At 44.2% G+C, this 18,310-nt stretch overlaps 1 protein-coding gene across 1 annotated transcript in view; it reads right to left on the bottom strand.

Annotated features, from left to right (window-relative positions):
* Positions 1-18,310, bottom strand: part of TMPRSS3 (transmembrane serine protease 3) — a gene marked incomplete at both ends in the record, with an annotated part of 40,156 nt that extends 21,846 nt beyond the window's left edge. Inside the window, 12 exons of the mRNA XM_082336372.1 lie at positions 2,433-2,585; positions 4,069-4,211; positions 5,355-5,450; positions 7,125-7,294; positions 8,816-8,981; positions 9,735-9,778; positions 10,511-10,636; positions 11,683-11,806; positions 13,650-13,766; positions 14,662-14,772; positions 16,752-16,896; positions 18,293-18,310. Coding sequence (XP_082192498.1) covers positions 2,433-2,585; positions 4,069-4,211; positions 5,355-5,450; positions 7,125-7,294; positions 8,816-8,981; positions 9,735-9,778; positions 10,511-10,636; positions 11,683-11,806; positions 13,650-13,766; positions 14,662-14,772; positions 16,752-16,896; positions 18,293-18,310 — 1,413 coding nt within the window. The remainder of the gene's footprint in view (positions 1-2,432; positions 2,586-4,068; positions 4,212-5,354; positions 5,451-7,124; positions 7,295-8,815; positions 8,982-9,734; positions 9,779-10,510; positions 10,637-11,682; positions 11,807-13,649; positions 13,767-14,661; positions 14,773-16,751; positions 16,897-18,292) is intronic.

Below are 18,310 nucleotides of genomic sequence, written 5' to 3'. Positions count from 1 at the left end.
AATGTATATAGGTCACTGGCACTCCCCTTAGTGCTATAAACTTTTTGCTTCCTCCCTAGTGGGAGAGCTGTTCAAAATGGAGGTGGCAGAAATTCTGTTCACAATGTTGGAGAAACATCTTGCTAAATGACATCAACTAATTTTCACCACTTAGTGGAAAGCAATAAAAAACTTTTCTTTGCACTCACAAGAGAGAGCCTTTAGCAAAACATTTGTATCCTCCTGAAAGTCTGAGAGGCAGAAGTGCTTTATTCAGGTTTCAAAACTGGAAATGGAAGATCAGAAAACACAGATGCCTCCTCTTTGATCATGCCTTGTATTAGGTGATTGGCCCTGATGGGTGAGCTGTTATAAAGCTAATTTCCAGAAAGAAAGCTTTTAAGGGCATGCTGATGGCCAAAGTCCTTATCTTGCAGTTTTGCATCTCTTAGAATGGATCTCTTTCCTAACTCCTTTGCTAAGCCTTAGCTAGGAGAGCTAATTTTGTTTGAAGAAAGCACAGAAACTTCTGGAGAGACCAAATGAACCCCAGTCCGCAGTGGGCAATAGCAGGTAAGAGCAGATCAGGACCATTATGCCACAATACAAATCTGCCAGGTGCAAGCCATTCCCTTGGTCCCATTTTCAAAGGCACACTAGTTCTACTTTCTTTTGCTATGTTTCAGAGTCTATTAAAAAGTGTCCATGTTTCTGTGCTGCAGTTGAAAATCCTTTCTAAGAGGATAAATTGATGAACTAACGTTTACATCAGAAGGATGTCCCTGTGAAAAATTATAACATGCTAGCATTTAGCTAAACAAAGATTTAGCTGTACTTTTTTCCCCTTGATCACTTCTTTATAATGAAGATCTGTGCTTTCATTTGATACGAACTGTTCATCTGAAATGTCTGGGCTTCTGTATCTGCAAATGAATCACAATGATGTATATATTTGGGAGGAAGAAAGAAAAGTAATATTAGAAGTCTTAAAGATTTAGAAATGTTATCCTGCCTTCTTTAGCTTTGTTGAGTGACAGATAGGCATGTGACAGCATAAATCTTCATGTGTAATATAGGTTGTGAAAACAGCGTGTGTCATACAGTATACAGATGGGGGCTGAACTGAAAATGCACACATAACCTTATTTTGGGCATTTCCTTGCCTGTGAATGCTTGTTATTGGCACTCTAGGTTTGAGGAAGAAGTCTCACATATTTCACAAACGCAAAGGGGGCAGGAGTGGTTTCATCACGTGCCATCACGGCGGCACAGGCAGCTGTCAGGGCTGGGGGCTGCATTGCTGGTGCTGGAACAGCATCATTGCTATTTATTCATTCATTCATTCATCCATTCATTCATTCCAGTGAACTGGGTGCTGGAATAGCAGCACTGGCACCACCGTCTGTGAGGACCAGGCTAGAGCAGGATGGGATATACACTCAGGTGCTTAGGATGGCTTTGCCATGAAGCTAAGAAAATGACAATTAAGAGCCCGTGCATAGGTGTCTGCTTGTGAGCTATGTGTCTAGGCTCCTACCAGGGCAGTGGAGGACAGTTCTCTTGCCTTGCACATGCACTGTCTAGTGCCGCTTGAGGTGTCTTAGTGCACTTTGCTTGACCTCCAGCAACTGGTCTGGAAGATCTCAGATCTCCCATAGATCCTCTATCATATCTACCTGAGCTGTTGCAGGGTATCTGAGACATCCCCACAGGGATTATGGATACAATCCAGGGCTAGCTGCAGATCCTGCCCTTCTACAGGGACACCTGTGAGCCAGGCAGGACAGCCTGGGGTCTCTAAAATGGCTCTAGATGCCTCTGCTTAGGCAACAGATCCCTGTCTGGGAGTCTATGTGAAGCACAACGACTCTTCCTGTTCAGCTGACTGAACCCAGCATCTCTCTGGCAGCGCTGGAGGGGTGCTGACAGCAGAGGACCTAGTCTCCAGAGAGTGGGCCACCCTGAGGTCAGGTGAAGGTGGCTGCAGCGTCCCCCTGCTTCCTTGCCTCTGCTCTTCTCTCCTTCCAGCCAACACCATCTGTCCCGCTCCCCAGTCTCTTTGACCAACTCAGCTTCCACTCCCCAGGCTTTTTTGCAACGGCCTCATGGCTTCAGGTAAAGTCCCCTAGCATTTCTTCCCTTGCCCCCAATTCCTTACTCAGCCCTTTCACACCTTCCTGCTCCCTGCTCTGCACCTCCAGGCCCCCTCCCCAGTCACTCCCATGCTCCTCTCCCCTCTCTATGCCTGCCCCAGTGCTCCCCACATATTGCTAAGACCCCCGCACCCTGCTCTGCCCACTCTACGCGTGGACCTGCCCCGATCCCCAAACGCACCCTCGAGTTGCATGTGTCCCTACGACACAACTCAGCTGCGACAAATATGAGCTAAACCCTGTGTGGCACTGGTGGAGCAAAGCAAAAACCGGAGATGGAGAGACAGGGCAAAACCAGACCTCCATCTGTTCGTGTATCCAGTCCAGGAAGGAGGTGGTTCGGCTGTAGACGCCCGGCTTGTTCTTTTCTGCACAGCCCACTCCAAAGCTGGTGGTCCCCACCAATTTCCAGATACTCGTATCTTCACATGCTAAAGGGCCCCCACTATCTCCCTGGAGGACAAAGAATTAAAACAAATGTCAGTGCCCCAGAAAAGGAGAGAAACACCTCTTTGGGGGGGTAGGGGGAGAGGCATGGTCCAGTAATTCAAAGTTTCCTGGTTTTGCTCTGTTCTGGGTCCTAGGAAAAGCATATTTTAGAACAGAAGGTGGAGACCTCTTAGAGACATGTATTAGATCATACTTTTCTTTCCCCAGTTAACGGTACAGTACAACAGAAGCAACGTTGAAGCCTGCTTTTAAACAACACTTAGGTGCTGGGGAGCGTGCCTGTCCTGCAGGCAGGGCATCACTAATCTGCAGTTTCCATGCCATGATCTTGGTCTCTCACCGCTGCTTCTCTCAAAAAGCTCCTAGCTATTGAGCTGAGCTGAGCCCAGAGCTGCAACAAGCTTGCTCCCCACCTCCTTCCCTGCCTGCTCCTGCTGTCTCGCACACTGTTTTCTGGCCCTTCCCAGGCACTTTGCTAAGCAGATTCAGTTCAATGGACTCACATCTAAGTACTGAAAACTCCCAATTTATTTTGCTGGGCAGTTTCCTGCCCTATGAGCATCAGAGCCAGCACAACAACAGAAAAAAAGGGAATTTGGAACAAGCCTCTCCCTTTGGTGAGCAGGGCTCATTTTGTCCCTTTGAGCAGCTCTCCCTGGCTTAGTGACGTGCTGGTGCCAGGTACCTTGCTGGGGGGTTTGTGCAAACAGGCGCTTAAATGAAGATCTATGCACCTAATGCTTTTGCTTTGTCTTGTCCCGTGCGTAATTGGGACTGAACAAATCTGGAAACATGAAGTTCCTCCCCAGCCCTTGCTCTTCATCCATGACTAGTTAGGTGAGTCCACATTAGCATGTATCGGGATGAGACCTGGCACAAGGTGGGCACCGTTATGACTCTGACAGTGATTTTTGACTCATCACCACCCTGTGTTGTGAAGGATCCTCTGATCCATCGCTGCTATGAACACCTCTCCCCCAGAGTCATTACCAGTCCTCCGAGTTACTCAAATACCTATCCCCTTCTTCCTTCCCCTGCCTCAATCTGCTCTTTCCAAAATCAAACACTTCTGCTTCTCTAATGATATATGCTTTGGCTGCTTTTCACCACGGGGTTTCTACACCTTGCAGGTCTCCAGAGCTGCTCACAGTGCAGCGCAGCGCAATTCAGTGCAGTACAGAGGCCACAGGCAGGGCCAAGAAAGGATGGCACCATGCTGTAGCACATTGCAAGAAATTAAAAAATATCTTAAGTAAATTTGGCTTCAGAAGTGGCAGATATGGTCCACAGAAGAAATATAAGAAGGGAATTTTAGCATAGGAATGTATGCACAATCACTGATCGATATTCATAGTAAACAGAGTAAATGGCACAAAATCAAATGTTTGCCCAAGAAAAGCCTGGGAGTGCCTTCTGATAACTTATCACTCATGTTTTTCCATTGCTGCTGTTAATGAGCACAGTTGCAGTTTGGAAACTTTCATACCTGGCAGGTGTCTACCCCTCCCTTTAGGAAACCGGCACAAAGCATTGAAGGAGTTATGATCCCACCATAGACATCCCTGTGATTGCAAATTGCATTAGAAATCAGAGGAACACCTGCATAATTCATGGTGTCAGATGTATCACCTGTTAAAAAACAAACAAAAAAAAAGCCAAAGAAAAAAACTCTCTATCCTTGAAACTAATCTCAAATTATAAACAGAAAATGTTTCAATATATGAAGAACTGGCAAGCAAGGGTGAAAGAAATAATACAGTTAAAATTACAACATACAAGTAAGGCAACTAAGTAAGTGTCTCATCACTTACAGAACCCAGTAACTAGCGATTCTGTAGAGCTGTGGATTATCACAGTATATAATATAAAGCTGTACATTTTATGTTTCTACTTCAAACTAGACAATCAATGACAGTAATGAACTTAAAAGCTAGTTGGATGCTGTCTTCAAGACTAGTGCCAGAATTTGTTTTGAATTTATCACCTGTTCTGTTAGTCAACAAATCATCTGCAAACATCCAATTTATTTTATAAATATTTATTTTATTTTATTCAGAGTACGAATGGATCATTTCTATAAATGGGAGTATTTGCACGCTGCCTATTGTCAATTTATAGCTGAGGTTTTATGTGCTAAACCTTGCTTTCATTTTTTTCCCACCTATCGCTATTATCTGTAGGTCAGGTAATGTACTGTTCTTGTTCTCTGAACAATGGCAACACATCAAATGAGATGAATGAAGGATGATAAAAAACAATGAAGTGAGAATTCAAGCATTTTCACATGAAAGTGATTCCATATATATATTGTTGATTAACATGACCTGTGAGTCATGGGAAAAAAAAAATTCCATTTTCTTTGTGACATTATTCACAGATCCAATTTCTACATCATCCAACCTGCCTGAAAATGCATACATGCTTTCTCTGAAAAAATGGATGGTCGATTATTGCATTCATGCTGTGCTTTCTATGCTTGAAATTACAAAGGACACAGTCTGTTTGACTGAGACTGAGTACAACATTGTGGACAGTGTTGCTATCTACATTTTCAACCTTTTCACAGAGTGTACCTATCCATTCCATGTGATAAGGGTTTGTACAGCACTTTTGCAGTTCAGGGTGAGCATAACATTTAAGAAGATGTATTCTTTTCCCCCAACAGATATTCCAGAAAATTTAATGTTGAACAATGCTCCAACCAAATCTTGTATTTACTGTATGTGAGATGTTTTCATGTAGGGTAATCAACAGCAGACCATTTGAAAATACCTCCTTCCACAGTTGCTCCCCATCCTGATACCCAACACATTTTCCCTTCTGGGAACTGTTCACCAAAATTAGGCAGACAAATTGGCTCTATGTGACCTATTTAAAAAAAAAAAAAAAAAAGAGGGAGAGAAAGAGAGAGAGAGAAGAGAGAATTGTTTTTAAAATTTACAAAAAATTGTATGCCTCAGTAAAACTTGAGGATTTAGCTTGTGGGAAACTTGTTATGAACACCACCCACTCCCCTCATAAATAGCCTGGCAGTTCTGCAGGTCTTTTGTCTAATGGCCAATACCATAAGTTTGAAACAATACCTACACCAGGCCTAATTCGTTTCAAGTATGAAGCAACAGAAGGAGGTGTTGGCAGGTCAATAAACTGAAGAATGAGCAAACAAGAAATGCATCACATACGCAGCTGGCAGGCAGATCAGAGACCCCACAGCACCCTGCTCAGGCAGAGAAATGGCCTTGGCTAACCATGGCATGGCTGCGTGGCACCTCCTAACAGGTTTTCTGCAGCAGCGTGTACAAAGAGCCTTGTGTGCACATCTCTGCGCTCTCCTGAAATGGCAACAAGACGTCTGGGCTGCTCTTCGCTTCCCACCCATCGGCTCATAGAGTTTCAGTGCCTCTGCGCTCTGGGGCACTGAATGCCATGCAATATAATCAGTGTTTGGTGCATGCAGGGACAAACTGTGATGTGTCAGGATGAGCTGGCACTGAGCAGAGGGAGGGAAGATACAAGGTATTACTGGGCGGTTCCTGGTGGTTCAGTTCTCCACAGTGCAATGATCCCAGCTGAAAGCATCAAGCCCCCAGCATGGAGCCTCCAAGCCCCCGGGCTGCCCCCACCCTGCAGGGCACAGCGGGGATCTCGCTCAGGTGCAAAGCCATTACTGTTCTTGACAGCCTCGCAAACTTATTCCTGAGCAAAAGAAAACAGCACTAGCTGAACAAACCAGAACAAAATCAAGCTTAATTTTCATTCAAAGTGGAAGTTTAAAGTATTTCAAGAGAATTGATTTAGGAACTGACAATCTAGACACCTCAGAGACAGCCAGCTCCCCTTTGCAGAGAGCTCACAGTGATTAGGAGGTACTGGCAGGTGATCATTTAAATTCATACAATATTACTATACATTATTTCAATTCACTCACTGCGTCAGCTGTAGGTAGCATCCTGCTGAGAAAATAAAAGTAGTTTTAATTTAAAAGCATCATTATGTTTGAATTGCCTTTTCTTCTCTTTGAAATTTAAGCTTGATTTTCAGCTTTGGACACTGCTGGATCTCCCTATACTCACGGAAAGGACATGATAAAAATCTCTGTGACCTCAAAGTAAAATGAGGTGGGGCGTTTATTTTAGATAGCAAAAATATTTGGAAAGAATAAAGTTAATGTTTGCCTATTATTAAATGCCTTCAGTGAGCCAATACCAGGATGGACTGGGAACATTTTGCAGAGCCCAGTGACCACATTGTTGCTCTCGGTGCCTGGATATCAAGTACAGAGGAGTTCCTGATACTGAGGCCAGGGGGGGTTCTGCTGGTGTAGTCTGAACAGGGATCGCTGCCTTGCCAGCACAGCAGCAGGCTGGCTACATCCACGCTACACATTTCATTGCTTTTAGAGGCAGTGGGGGCTTACTCAACTGTCCTGGGTCACAGGCATAGGGTGCCAACAGAAATTTCCCTCTCTGTACTAGGAAAGACCCTTCTCGCTTTTAGCTAGAAAGGTGAGAAAGTCAAGTGAAAGCTAACAGAAAGAATTACCATTGAGAGCAAGCGGTGCTGCCAGTTTCATCAGTGCTATATCATTTCCCATTGTCTTGGGTTTATAATTTCGATGGTATATAATTTTTTCCACTGAATATGGGTGAACCTGGGTGTCTTGCTGAGTCACAAAACCAACCTGCACACTCCATGAGCTCGGCAAGTACAGGCTGGAACAAAGAGGTGCGAGAGTGAAAAACCTTCAAGAAACCCCTCAGGTTTTCTAATTGTCTCCTGAGCTTACAAACCACATAAAACTCTACAGGCAAATAGCTACTGTCTGTTGTGCTTGCTTACCTATCTATTAATATTGGCTATGTTTTGCATCTAATTTCAAAAAATATAGAAAAGGTGACTAATCTTAGTAACACACTGGGTCACTGGTATATTATCTGTGCAGCTTTCTACATAAATATGGGAGTTTTGCTTTGGCCTACCTGTCTGTCCTCCTATGTGACCCCACAGCAGTCAATGCTGCTGCCTGGCACACCTAGGCTCAGCCACCCGGCTAGCTCAGCAGCACTTGTGGCAAGGTGTTTTCAAGGGAAAAGCTTTCCTTCTGGAAGGTGCTTCTGCCCCCAGTTCATGAGCAGCCACATCTTTCAACCTCCCGCACGTGCACAAGTACTCTTCTCTTGGCTTCACCTCACTGGGATAGCAGTGGGTTAGCGGCAGTGCTAGGAAAAGTCTCCGGGGACGTGGGTTGTGTTGCCAGCTCCCATCCCCATCAGCCTTTGAACACACCACAGCCAGCTGGGTTTTGGGAGACAGAGCTAAGGACAAAAGTCCTAAATTGCTTAGTTCCTAACTAATTATTTTTATGGCAACACAGAGCTCTAAATAGGATCTAGGAGTGGGATTTGTCTGTCCCATCTCTTCTCTTTACTAGGTATAAAAGCATCCTACAGGACTTGCTCAGAAGCAGGCATCCATGTTGTGGGTGCCTAAAAGTAGTCAGACAAATCCCATTTAAGCTGTCTAAATGTCTTCCGTGCAAGCGGTCTGGAGTTTGTAAGAGCAAGAAGAGCTCTCCTGCGGTATTAGCAACAAACAAGGCTGCAAAGCCAGACAACTCATTATAAACAAGAGAAAGGACTATGTTTATAATTACACAAAGAAGAGGAGTCTAAATAACTGTTTAGCATCTATTTACAACTCAAAGACTACTTCAAACAGCATAAAAAGGAGCAGTTAGTATGTGGTAAAAGGCACTAAGCACAGTACAACTCACTAACTACCACTGATTGACCCTGTCAACTTAAAAAGGATCGTGTAATTTATTTTGGAGATCCAGAGTACCAGAGCAGCCAAGTACAAATTCCTCCTGACCAACTCACATGCAATGTCCAGAAATTGCAGATCGGAATACCTAAAATCTAGCACTTAAATGTTGCTTTAAGCTGATTTCCCAGGAAGCAGGGAGTGCCCAGAATATCTGAAAACCTGGGCCCCTGATTTGAACCACTTCTTGGGGAGACTTTTTTTTCCAACAGACTTGCACTAGTGCAAGAAGAGGGAAGGTTTAAATGTTACGGAGCAAGCCCATGAAATAAGGATAACCCAATCTCTCCTGCAGTTTATTTTTAGGAGAAAGCACGGTGCATTAGCCCTCCTCTGCAGTGGTCCCACACACAGACCTGCTGCAAGCGGGGTCAGTGGGGCACCCCAAGCAAGACAATTTAGGGACTTACTCATAGACACAGTGGGCAGCCGTGATGATCCAGCGTGGGGTGATGACGGACCCTCCGCAGAGGTGGTGCCCGTGGAACTGCAGGCTGACCTGCCAGGGCCACTGCCGGGGGGAGGATGCGTTGCCCCCCACGATCCGTGGCCCGTAGCTGGCCCGCGTCCCACACGCTGCCAGAAAGCAAAGGTTATGGTCCACAAAGGAAACGCAGGCATGTTTTTGGTCACCTTCAGCCCCTCTACTCCCAGCCTTGCTGAGGCTGGGAGGTCTCTGCAGCAGGGCCATCCCCATCCCCATGGCCCACATGTCTGGCTGTGGCTGCCCCCAAAGGTTTCTCCTCCTCCCTCCCATCCCTGCAGCATCGTGCCTGGCAGCCAGTATGTGGGCTGTGGGGCTCAAATCTTCACCCCTGCAGTGGCAGTACTCAGCTGAGCTGTAAAACACTCTGTTCTGCCCTCCTTAAATGCACAGGGTCCGAGGGGCCCGCATAGGCAGGCTGAAGCATCTCTTCTCCCCTGGCGATTATTTTGCTGTTGTTTTTTGACTTTTCATATCCCGATCTAAAAACTAGCTGACACGGAGAGGTGTGGGATGAAAGTTCAAAAGTTAAAATGGAATTTCCCTTTCCCTGCCAAGATGGCAAAGAGTTGGAATTACAGTATCAGTCCATGGACTCAACTCACAAGCCTTAAACGTCTGCTTCCTACCACAATTCTCACCGAAATGCTCCAGCTACCAGATGCTCCCCATCTGCCCTCCCAGCCTATTCTCACTTTTAAATTTTACATAAGAAATATAATTTTTCTTTGGTGTGATAAACTGATGGTATAGTATGCCTTGAGTACACAATTCCTCCTAACTCGCCCTGCAGTGGATGAAAAAAGACAGTTTCTGATTTTATTTTCACTTTTCCTCATTCTTACCCAAACATTTTAAGATGATCACATTGCCAGAAGTGCATTCCTCTCTAAGATGAAAAGACAGTGCAGTATTAGTTCCAATTCACAAATATTGGGGTTTTTTTCAATATTGTGTCATCTTCCTGTACAGCTATGTGCACATAAGTAACTCATATATTGAAAGAGGTACAAAGTCATGTACTCATCCAATCTACTTAAGGCATTTAGCTGAAATACTTAATTTAGGAGCTTAGACACCATCGGGAGCCTGCAGACCATATGCTGCCCTGCTGAAGAGTGGTTCACTCTTCCCCCAGGGGAGGCTCATCAGCAATTTTCAACATGTGATCTGTAGTCTCCTTGGATCCATAGCTTGCTTCTCGGTGAAAGAGAAGTAACTAAGAAAAACAAGCTATTGTCTGGAGGAAGAAATGGACCATAAAGGGTTCATGAGCCCACTGGGAAATATCTAGGGATCTGTAAACTGAAACAAACTGCTTCACGATGGTGAAAATATAAGTGCCTCGTGTCTATCCATTTGCAAAAAGGGGATCATGGGACAAATAAGCTTTTCAAATAGCTTATTTTAAAGCCTTTGTTGATTTTAATGGGCCTTGGATCAGGCTCTTAACTGGTATTCCAGCAAGACTGCTACTGAACCTTGGTCTATGATGCATAACACCACCAACCACTTATGAAGTACTACATGCCTGAAAAAATAGGCAACAATCTCAAACTATTAGTAATTCTCCTTCTATTAATTGCTCTCTTTCTGTCAGGATGAACAAGCTGAGGCATACCTGAGGTTTGTCGCATTGTGCAGGGATGTCACTTGATCAGCTGATAACCAGTGGCTGAGGGATACGAAATGTCTTTGAAACTGTTCTTCGACTGCAGCCACGGGCAGGTAACCTGAACTCACGTAACTGAAATAAACCATAAACACAGCTTCCTCAGACAGCATTTCAGCAATCTATTTAAATAATTCAGCGGCTCTGCTAATGAAAACGCAGTGTAGCAACCACAATAATCGGATTCTGACACTTGATAGAGTAATCCTATCCTCTCCAAGAAACGCTTCTTATAACATGCACGTATTTTTGCCATAATCATGTGTGGAAGTCACACATGCTGAGAGGCATTTAACTGGCAGAGAAAGTAATTTTTAATTCTAATATTGCAATAAAGCTTTTATTGTAACTGGCTGGCACATTTCCTGAAGCACTAACAAGCTCATTGGCTCCTATTTCTAGAGTTATGTTTTGCAGCGGGGAGGACGAATAATTTGTAATTTTTTCTCATCTTTTTTGTTGAACAATTGAGATGTATTTTATCCTAAAAGCAACAAGAATTTATTTAAAGAAGCTTTATACCGCTGAGTATAATGTGCAGAAATCAGAATGACGCCATCATAAGAAACAACAGAGCATCATTGCAAGTCACAACTTCAAACACTTTCTCAATGGTGTGTAAGTTTGTGAAAGAAATGGTGCTTTTTCAGGAATGGGATCAATCCAGTAAGAACCGCCTCGCCAGGTTCTTCTCTAACTGTGAGGTGGACCTTAATTCCTAACAGATGTCATGACATGTATTGTATATACAATTTTTCTACAGAGGAAGTAAAAGAAATGGATTGCTCATATGTTTTTTAGTGCCTCTCTGACAGGCTGTAAGCTACTAGAGAGACAAGTAGGATTCAGGCACCTGTACCCCATAGGGAAGATTTAACCAAACCATTATATTTAGCCATCATCCAGGATTTATAGAAGGAATAAATGGTATTTGCAGTGCACAAGTATTCAGGACTATTTCCCACATCATCCCAAATCTCCTCAACCATATAATTCACAAAGGTGGATTGTTAAGTCCTTTTTTCTTTTAAAGCACAGACGAATACAAGGTTTCATTAGAAAGATTGAAAACCTCAGAGTTTGTTCAAAATGCCAACGTTTCTTCCATTTTGTGTTCATACCTTGAGAAACCCAGGTGTTTGCAGGTAGTATTTCCATATTCTGCTTTCCAGTCATCAGAGCAGACTGTTCGCCACGATCCAGAAGTGAACACTTGCAGCACTGCTTTCTTGCCACTCAACCTGACTTTGAGATTCGAGAGAAGAAAATCCTCTGTGAGTTGTGAAGAAGAAACACCAGGTACACAACAGGTACACAACAGTGTCAATGCACCACTGTGGCATCCACATTTCTTGACTCACTGAGTTTTTACTACTTGTCTTTTTCATCACTTGGATCCTTTGACAGAATTTTTCTGTGCTATTTTTTTTTCCCCCCTTAAGGAAGAGAACCAAGGTATGCTGAGCTTGAGCAGCCAGGAGAAAAAAGTCTATGCTCATGGGAACAGATAAGGGATGCTAGCTCTAACGCAGATGGAGAAGGCTGCCTTGCCCTCCAGTGAGCCTAAGCAAGTCTTGCTGATTGCAGTGAGTTGGAGCTGCAGATGCTTGGCACCGAGGAAACCTATGATCAAGATAAGTGATAAAAGGTGGTTGGCACCTCCTGCTCTGCACAGCACAGTCAGAGAGGTGGATGGACTTGCACCCAGCCACCCCTGGGGTCCCGTGGAGCTTCCTACCTGCTTCCCTCTACTGAAATGGGACTGGTGTCTCTGGGCTGATTAGCGCACAGAGGCTGTGGAGGGGAGTGATGTGCAAGTTGGGAGCTTGGCTCCCAAGGACTTCCTCCCCACGCCAGCCCGGCTCTGTTCAGCACAGCCCTACCCCATGGGTGGCTCTTCACTGGCTCCGCAGGGCTGAGCCACCCCATGGAGCTAGCACTGCTGCAAGCTGTGCTGCCTCCGGCCAAGAGACCGACAGGGAAATACTGCAGGAGGCCCAGGTACAGAGCCACCACCCACGGTCCCTTCGTCCTGCATGTTGCCATGTCCTCCGCACCCCTGCACCCTGCACCACAGCTGCTGCTGGGGCGCAGAGCCCTGGCTGAGCAGGAGGCACCTGGACCTGGGAAAGGGCATGTCTACATGGTCTTCCCAGGGAGAAGGGAGGCCATGCACATGGTCACTGCTGGACAGGGGTTTCCTGCGGGTGCCCATGGGCCAGCATTGCAAAGGCAGACAAGAAAAGCAGACGTATTGCCCACAGGCACCACAGAGGTCTGAAGCCTCCCTGGGGAAAACACGCCAAAGGATGAAAGCATTGTGTGGAGTTAGCTGGGGCCAAAAGCTCATGGTTCTTTTCATTCCTCGTATTGCACAGATGGAAAGCTGTGCTGCCTCATTACCTGTAGGTGCAGGAGTCAGAATTACAAGTCCACTGATCTAAAAATCAGTTATTCTGTTTACTAATATTAAAGTCCTCTCCCTCCAGTGGCTGCAAACACTACAGTTATCTTCAATAGCACAAGACAGGGAGGGACTGTTTAAAATGGCCCTGTGATGTCCAAAACCATTACAGAGAGAAACTCAGACATGGTGGCATACATTTCACACACGAAGAAGCAAACTCCACAGTACTCAATGCACAAAAGGCAGTGCTGATCTCTCCCATTCCCATGTCCCTTAAGATAATAATAGGCTTTTGCAATCTTCAAAACTGACACAGTGCAACTGTGTGCCAGTGAATACAGAAAGCGTTGTGTATACACACCATAATGCAGTGATGGTATACCTTGCAGGCAGAGGAAATGCTAGCAGTCAAAAAGCATCTAGACTTCTAATGGAAAAACATGCCCAGTATGGCAGTGGCAATACTCAGTAATCATCACATTTATCTTAGGAGCAGTTTGACTTCTCATAAACTGTAAATCAATACCTCAGAGAGATTGTTCCTCTGAAGTGGTGATTTAGATAATCCATCGGTCTCTATCTTTCTTGTCTCACCCAAACTCTTTACAACATGCATTTCTTGATAACATGCCAGATGCTACAGGAGGAGGTAGGAGGGATTTATAATCAAGTTTAAATTACCACATCCGTACTCATCCTCCCCTTCTTTACAGTTGAAGACACCATTGCACCTGGCTGTTTTCTGGATACATTTAAAGGATGATCGGCAGCGAAACTTCCCAATGCAGTTGTATTGGACTAACAAGAATGAAAGAAAACAGGGTGATGAAAACACACTTAGATATAAATTTAACACTTCTGACTTCCATTATCTGGCCAGATTCCTGTCTTGCTGAGGAAAAGACCACTCCCGTACTCTAGGAACTTTTGAAATACAACCTGGATGTTGCTACATGGTGCTGCTAAACTCATCCATTAGTAATGACTCGTAGGATGAGTCGGCCTTGCTGTCTGTGCCGACTCCTTCCCAACTCCCTCTACCCAGTTTATGTTTCACTCCAGGGTGAGTTTCTGCCTGGTGCCTCAGCCCCTCAGCAGCAAAGCAAGGAGACCCTTGCAAAATATGGCCAGTGCACTCCCTTCCTGATGGGATGCCTCAACCTCCCGCAGGCTTATCCCTGTTGCAGGTGTGAAGGCACTGCTCTACCATCAACATATTTGGCACCTAGACCTTGGCAGGTCACACTTTCCAGTCACAACTGAACTCATTCTGCATTCTCTTTTCCTTTGTAGAAGTTGTTTGTGATAGGGGAAAGTTCTTTAATTCTTTGAAAACAAACTTAGAGAATTGAATTACAGGACAAAAATATGGTGTGTGCTACCTGAAGCCTTCCCCAGTTTCTAAACTCTTAGCTCACCACCTGAGAGGAACTGGTGAAGTTTTACTAGAGAAAGGTTTCCTGGAGCTGTGGGTTCCCCAGTGATGTAAATATTACACCAATCCTCTCATGAGTGCCAGATCTATTTTGTCCCTACATGTAAATAAAATTTAAAGCCATCACATCAACAAGATTTTTTACTTCAGCAAACAAGCCGCAGTAACAGTTTAATTCCATTCTAAGTAAAAGGCTCATGAAAAATTAAGCATTTGAATGGTTAAGCGAGAACTTAATGAATAACTAATCGTACTCACCACCCAGGCCAATGGCAACTGCTAGGATTACTGTAAAGAATAAACCACAGATATATGGGAAGTATTTTAGGGAGATAAAAACATGGCACATTGAAGGTGGTTCGATATCTCCTAGAAACCAAACAGAGAGAACAGCTTCTGTGAAGTTAAACCAGCTTTGGTTGGCAATGAAAAAGATTTATCTAACATTGTACTAGATGGCAGTAGTAACCCCTGCATACACTTTGTGAGCTGACCTGCCCTGGAGGGGTTCAGATCCCCCGGCTCAGGGGCTGAGAAGGCTCCAAGTGCTCTCAGACACCCCTTCAGCATTTGCCTCACAAGGGGTCTGAATCGTGCCCTTACAGCGCACCTGGCGTGTCTTCAATGCAATCGAGAATGTGAGCACTAAATTTTTATTTTCATGGGCTACATCACACTGTGAGCTTTAGAAGTATACAAGCACCTCTCCTGAAAATGTGAGTCCCAGAATAAAAATGAAATTCAGACCTATTTTATTTGTGTAATCAAACCTGTGTGCAGGATACAGGTATACTCTCTGAAGACTTCAGAAAGCTCAAGTGGACTAATAAATTTTTTCAGTGGCAGTAGCAAAGAACAAACTAGCTTGAGTCTGCTCCTTACAACCATTCCTGTCTGTGATGCCTCCTGACTCTTGTTGGTACCAAGCCCGCGGTCCCTCCAGCCGTAGCCCCAGCTGGACGCTGCTCTGAGCACTGTGTCTGGGACAATGGAAATCCTGGGATGAGGCTGGGGGCCACATAGCTCCGCCTTGTGCACCGGGGAGCTAACTCCCATGTGCGATGCATTCCTCCAGAGCTGGGGTAACAGAGGCACGGAAGCAAGTAAGAGGAGCCTAAAGATTTGAACAGGAGCTGGGATATTAGGAAAAGACAGGACTAGCTAGTAAATAGGTGTTCAAGGCAAGAAGGAGGAAAGTCACTGGTCCTTTTGGACTTGGAAGCAAGGTTAACTGAAAATGATAGAAACCTAAATTTGCAAAAAAGCAGGGCCCCCAAACTAGTCTTGAAAAATGTAGGAAAAGGTGGTCTGTTCAAAGTTTTGCTATAAAGACAAGGAGAGAACTGAGCAATGGCTCAAGGCTGAGTTTTGAGTTTTCAAGGAAAAAAGATGCATCTAAAGTTAGAATATACATCAGTAGTAATTGTTTAATGCATTTCATGAGCTAGACCAGTCCTGCTCACCAACCACCTCCATAGCTAACCTCAACTTAGTGGTATTGTCAATCTGGAAGATGAAAACAGATTCCACTGAAAATAATGAATGGTTCACTTGTTTCAAATGTATTCTGATATACAAAGGGCAAACTACGGGAAAATAGCATACACAGCTCGATCATGGGTACACAGAGGAATTGGCAGAACCTTGTCTTCAATTCTAATTCATGCAGCTCTTCACCTCCTCATTCTTCAAGCTTTGACTTTGAGACTGGCAGACACTTACAATCAGTCAAGGATGAGGAGTGTCTCCCAGTGCCTACAGACTCACAAGTAAATCCCAGCCTACACAGTCTCTCTCAGCAGCAGCTGAGTAACTGGTTTTGGCAATCAAGTTGGTGTCTGGTATGTCAAAAATCTTAGGCAGCTGCAGTAGCTAATGGACTAGAAAATTAAATTGCTCTATCTTCATCCTTGATGCTCAGCCTGCCTCTGTTGAAGTTAATGGTTATTTTTGCCATGAAATCTATGGGAAGCAGCAAACATGCATGCTATTCCTCCGAGGCTGCTGTATCGTGTATTCAGTTTTTTAATGGACCAATTTCCAGGTTGGTAAAATTTCAAATAAGCCACTCAAAAATGTGTCTGAAAAGTGTGGGCAAATATTTGCTATGCGGCTGAAGAGTGTGAATAATCTGGCTGTGCAAAATGCTTGCATATGCAAGCCAATGCAGGGTGTCATCACCTGTTAATATGCTGGCAAACCTCAGGGCTGGGGGAGTGAGGTTGTGTTTCTTCTTCCTCTAACAAATTTCTTTCTCTGACTGAGTGGGCAAGCATAGTTTTGCGGGGTTAAAGACCTACATTAGCTATTTAGATTACAAAGGTCAAAAAGCTGTGCAGTATCCCTACCAGATCCATCTGCACTGGGGTCCACTTTTGCTTGTGGTATGAAGAAAAATCTCTTGAAGGAAAACTGAATTTCTGGTACTGGTGGTTCATCTTCTGTAACAGAGATGATTTCAAGACTTCCAGTAGTGGGATTTGTCTCTTGTACCTGACTCAACAGGAGACAAAAAGAACGAAAAAAGAAGATAGCCACCTTGTAAAATATCATCATCGAATCATAGAATATTTTAGGATGGAAGGGATCTTTAAAGGTCATCTAGTCCAACCCCCCTGCAATAAGCAGGGACATTCTCAACTAGATCAGGTTGCTCAGAGCCCCATCCAGCCTGACCTTGAATGTTTCCAGGGATGGGGCATCTGCCACCTCTCTGGGCAACCTGATCCAGTGTTTCACCACCCTCATCGTAAAAAATTTCTTCGTTATATCCAGTCTGAATCTACCCTCTTTTAGTTTAAAACCATTACCCCTTGTCCTATCGCAACAGGCCCTGCTAAAAAGTCTCTCCCTCTCTTTTATATAAGCCCCCTTTAAGTACTGGAAGGCTGCTATAAGGTCTCCCCACAGCCTTCTCTTCTCCAGGCTGAACAACCCCAGCTCTGTCAGCCTTTCCTCATAAGAGAGGTGCTCCATCCCTCTGATCATCTTCATGGCCCTCCTCTGGACCTGCTCCAACAGGTCCCTGTCTTTCCGACACAGTACATTAAGTTATATTCTTAATGTTCATGAGAGGAGCTCTTGTAATTAATTTACCAGCAAACTACTGAAGTTAATTCTTGTTCAAATTTGTTTAAGCACTGTAGCTACTTTTCATTAACTCACACTGGGGGTGTGAATCACTCCCCTGCTCTTTAATTGCAATAGGAAACAAGAGAAACACTAAAAAGCGTATGACACCTGCACAGCACCTGACAGGATCCTCATGCAGGGGCCCACTGAATTTTATTCCATAAAACCTTTGATCACTTTCTACACAGTGAAAAACAATTAAAAGAGGCTACACTAGAATTCAGGGTAAATAGATTTGAAATGCTAATTTCTGACTCCAGTTCTGCACATTGTCAGGAATCATGTTTTTGAACTCACAGTAGTGTGAAATAGGTCCAGGTTTGTTAAAGACAGTGGAGCTGGTAAGCTGTAAAAGCAGCATAAATGTTTGCAGTCAGTCCCAGAAAATGTTCACAATGACACATTTTAGGCAAAGAATACGTGTTTTTTCTGTGACACTGTATCTTTAAGTCACCTGGAATATCTTTTAACCTTTCAGCAAACAACTGCAATAAGGTTTCCACTCTTTCATTTGATAAAATTTCATGTACATTTCAACAAACATAAATTATTTTTGCATAGAATCTCCTAGCTTTAAGGCAGAGAATAGAACAGCTTACTGTGCATGATTTTTAAATATTAAAAAAAAAGCCTTCTAACCGGTGCATAAGTTGTCCATCAGGAAACAAAACAGCATTGTGAAGTACACGACACGAAAGCTCAACACGGATGTGCCGTTTGTTTACAGGATAGCACATGCTCCCAAAGCTTCACTCACCTCTTCCTGAGAAGTCAT

This window comes from Platalea leucorodia (genome assembly GCF_965183815.1).
Source record: "Platalea leucorodia genome assembly, chromosome: 2".
Lineage (NCBI taxonomy): Eukaryota > Metazoa > Chordata > Aves > Pelecaniformes > Threskiornithidae > Platalea > Platalea leucorodia.
The sequence above is the reverse complement of the archived record's forward strand: the minus strand, read 5'-3'. Positions and strand labels throughout refer to the sequence as shown.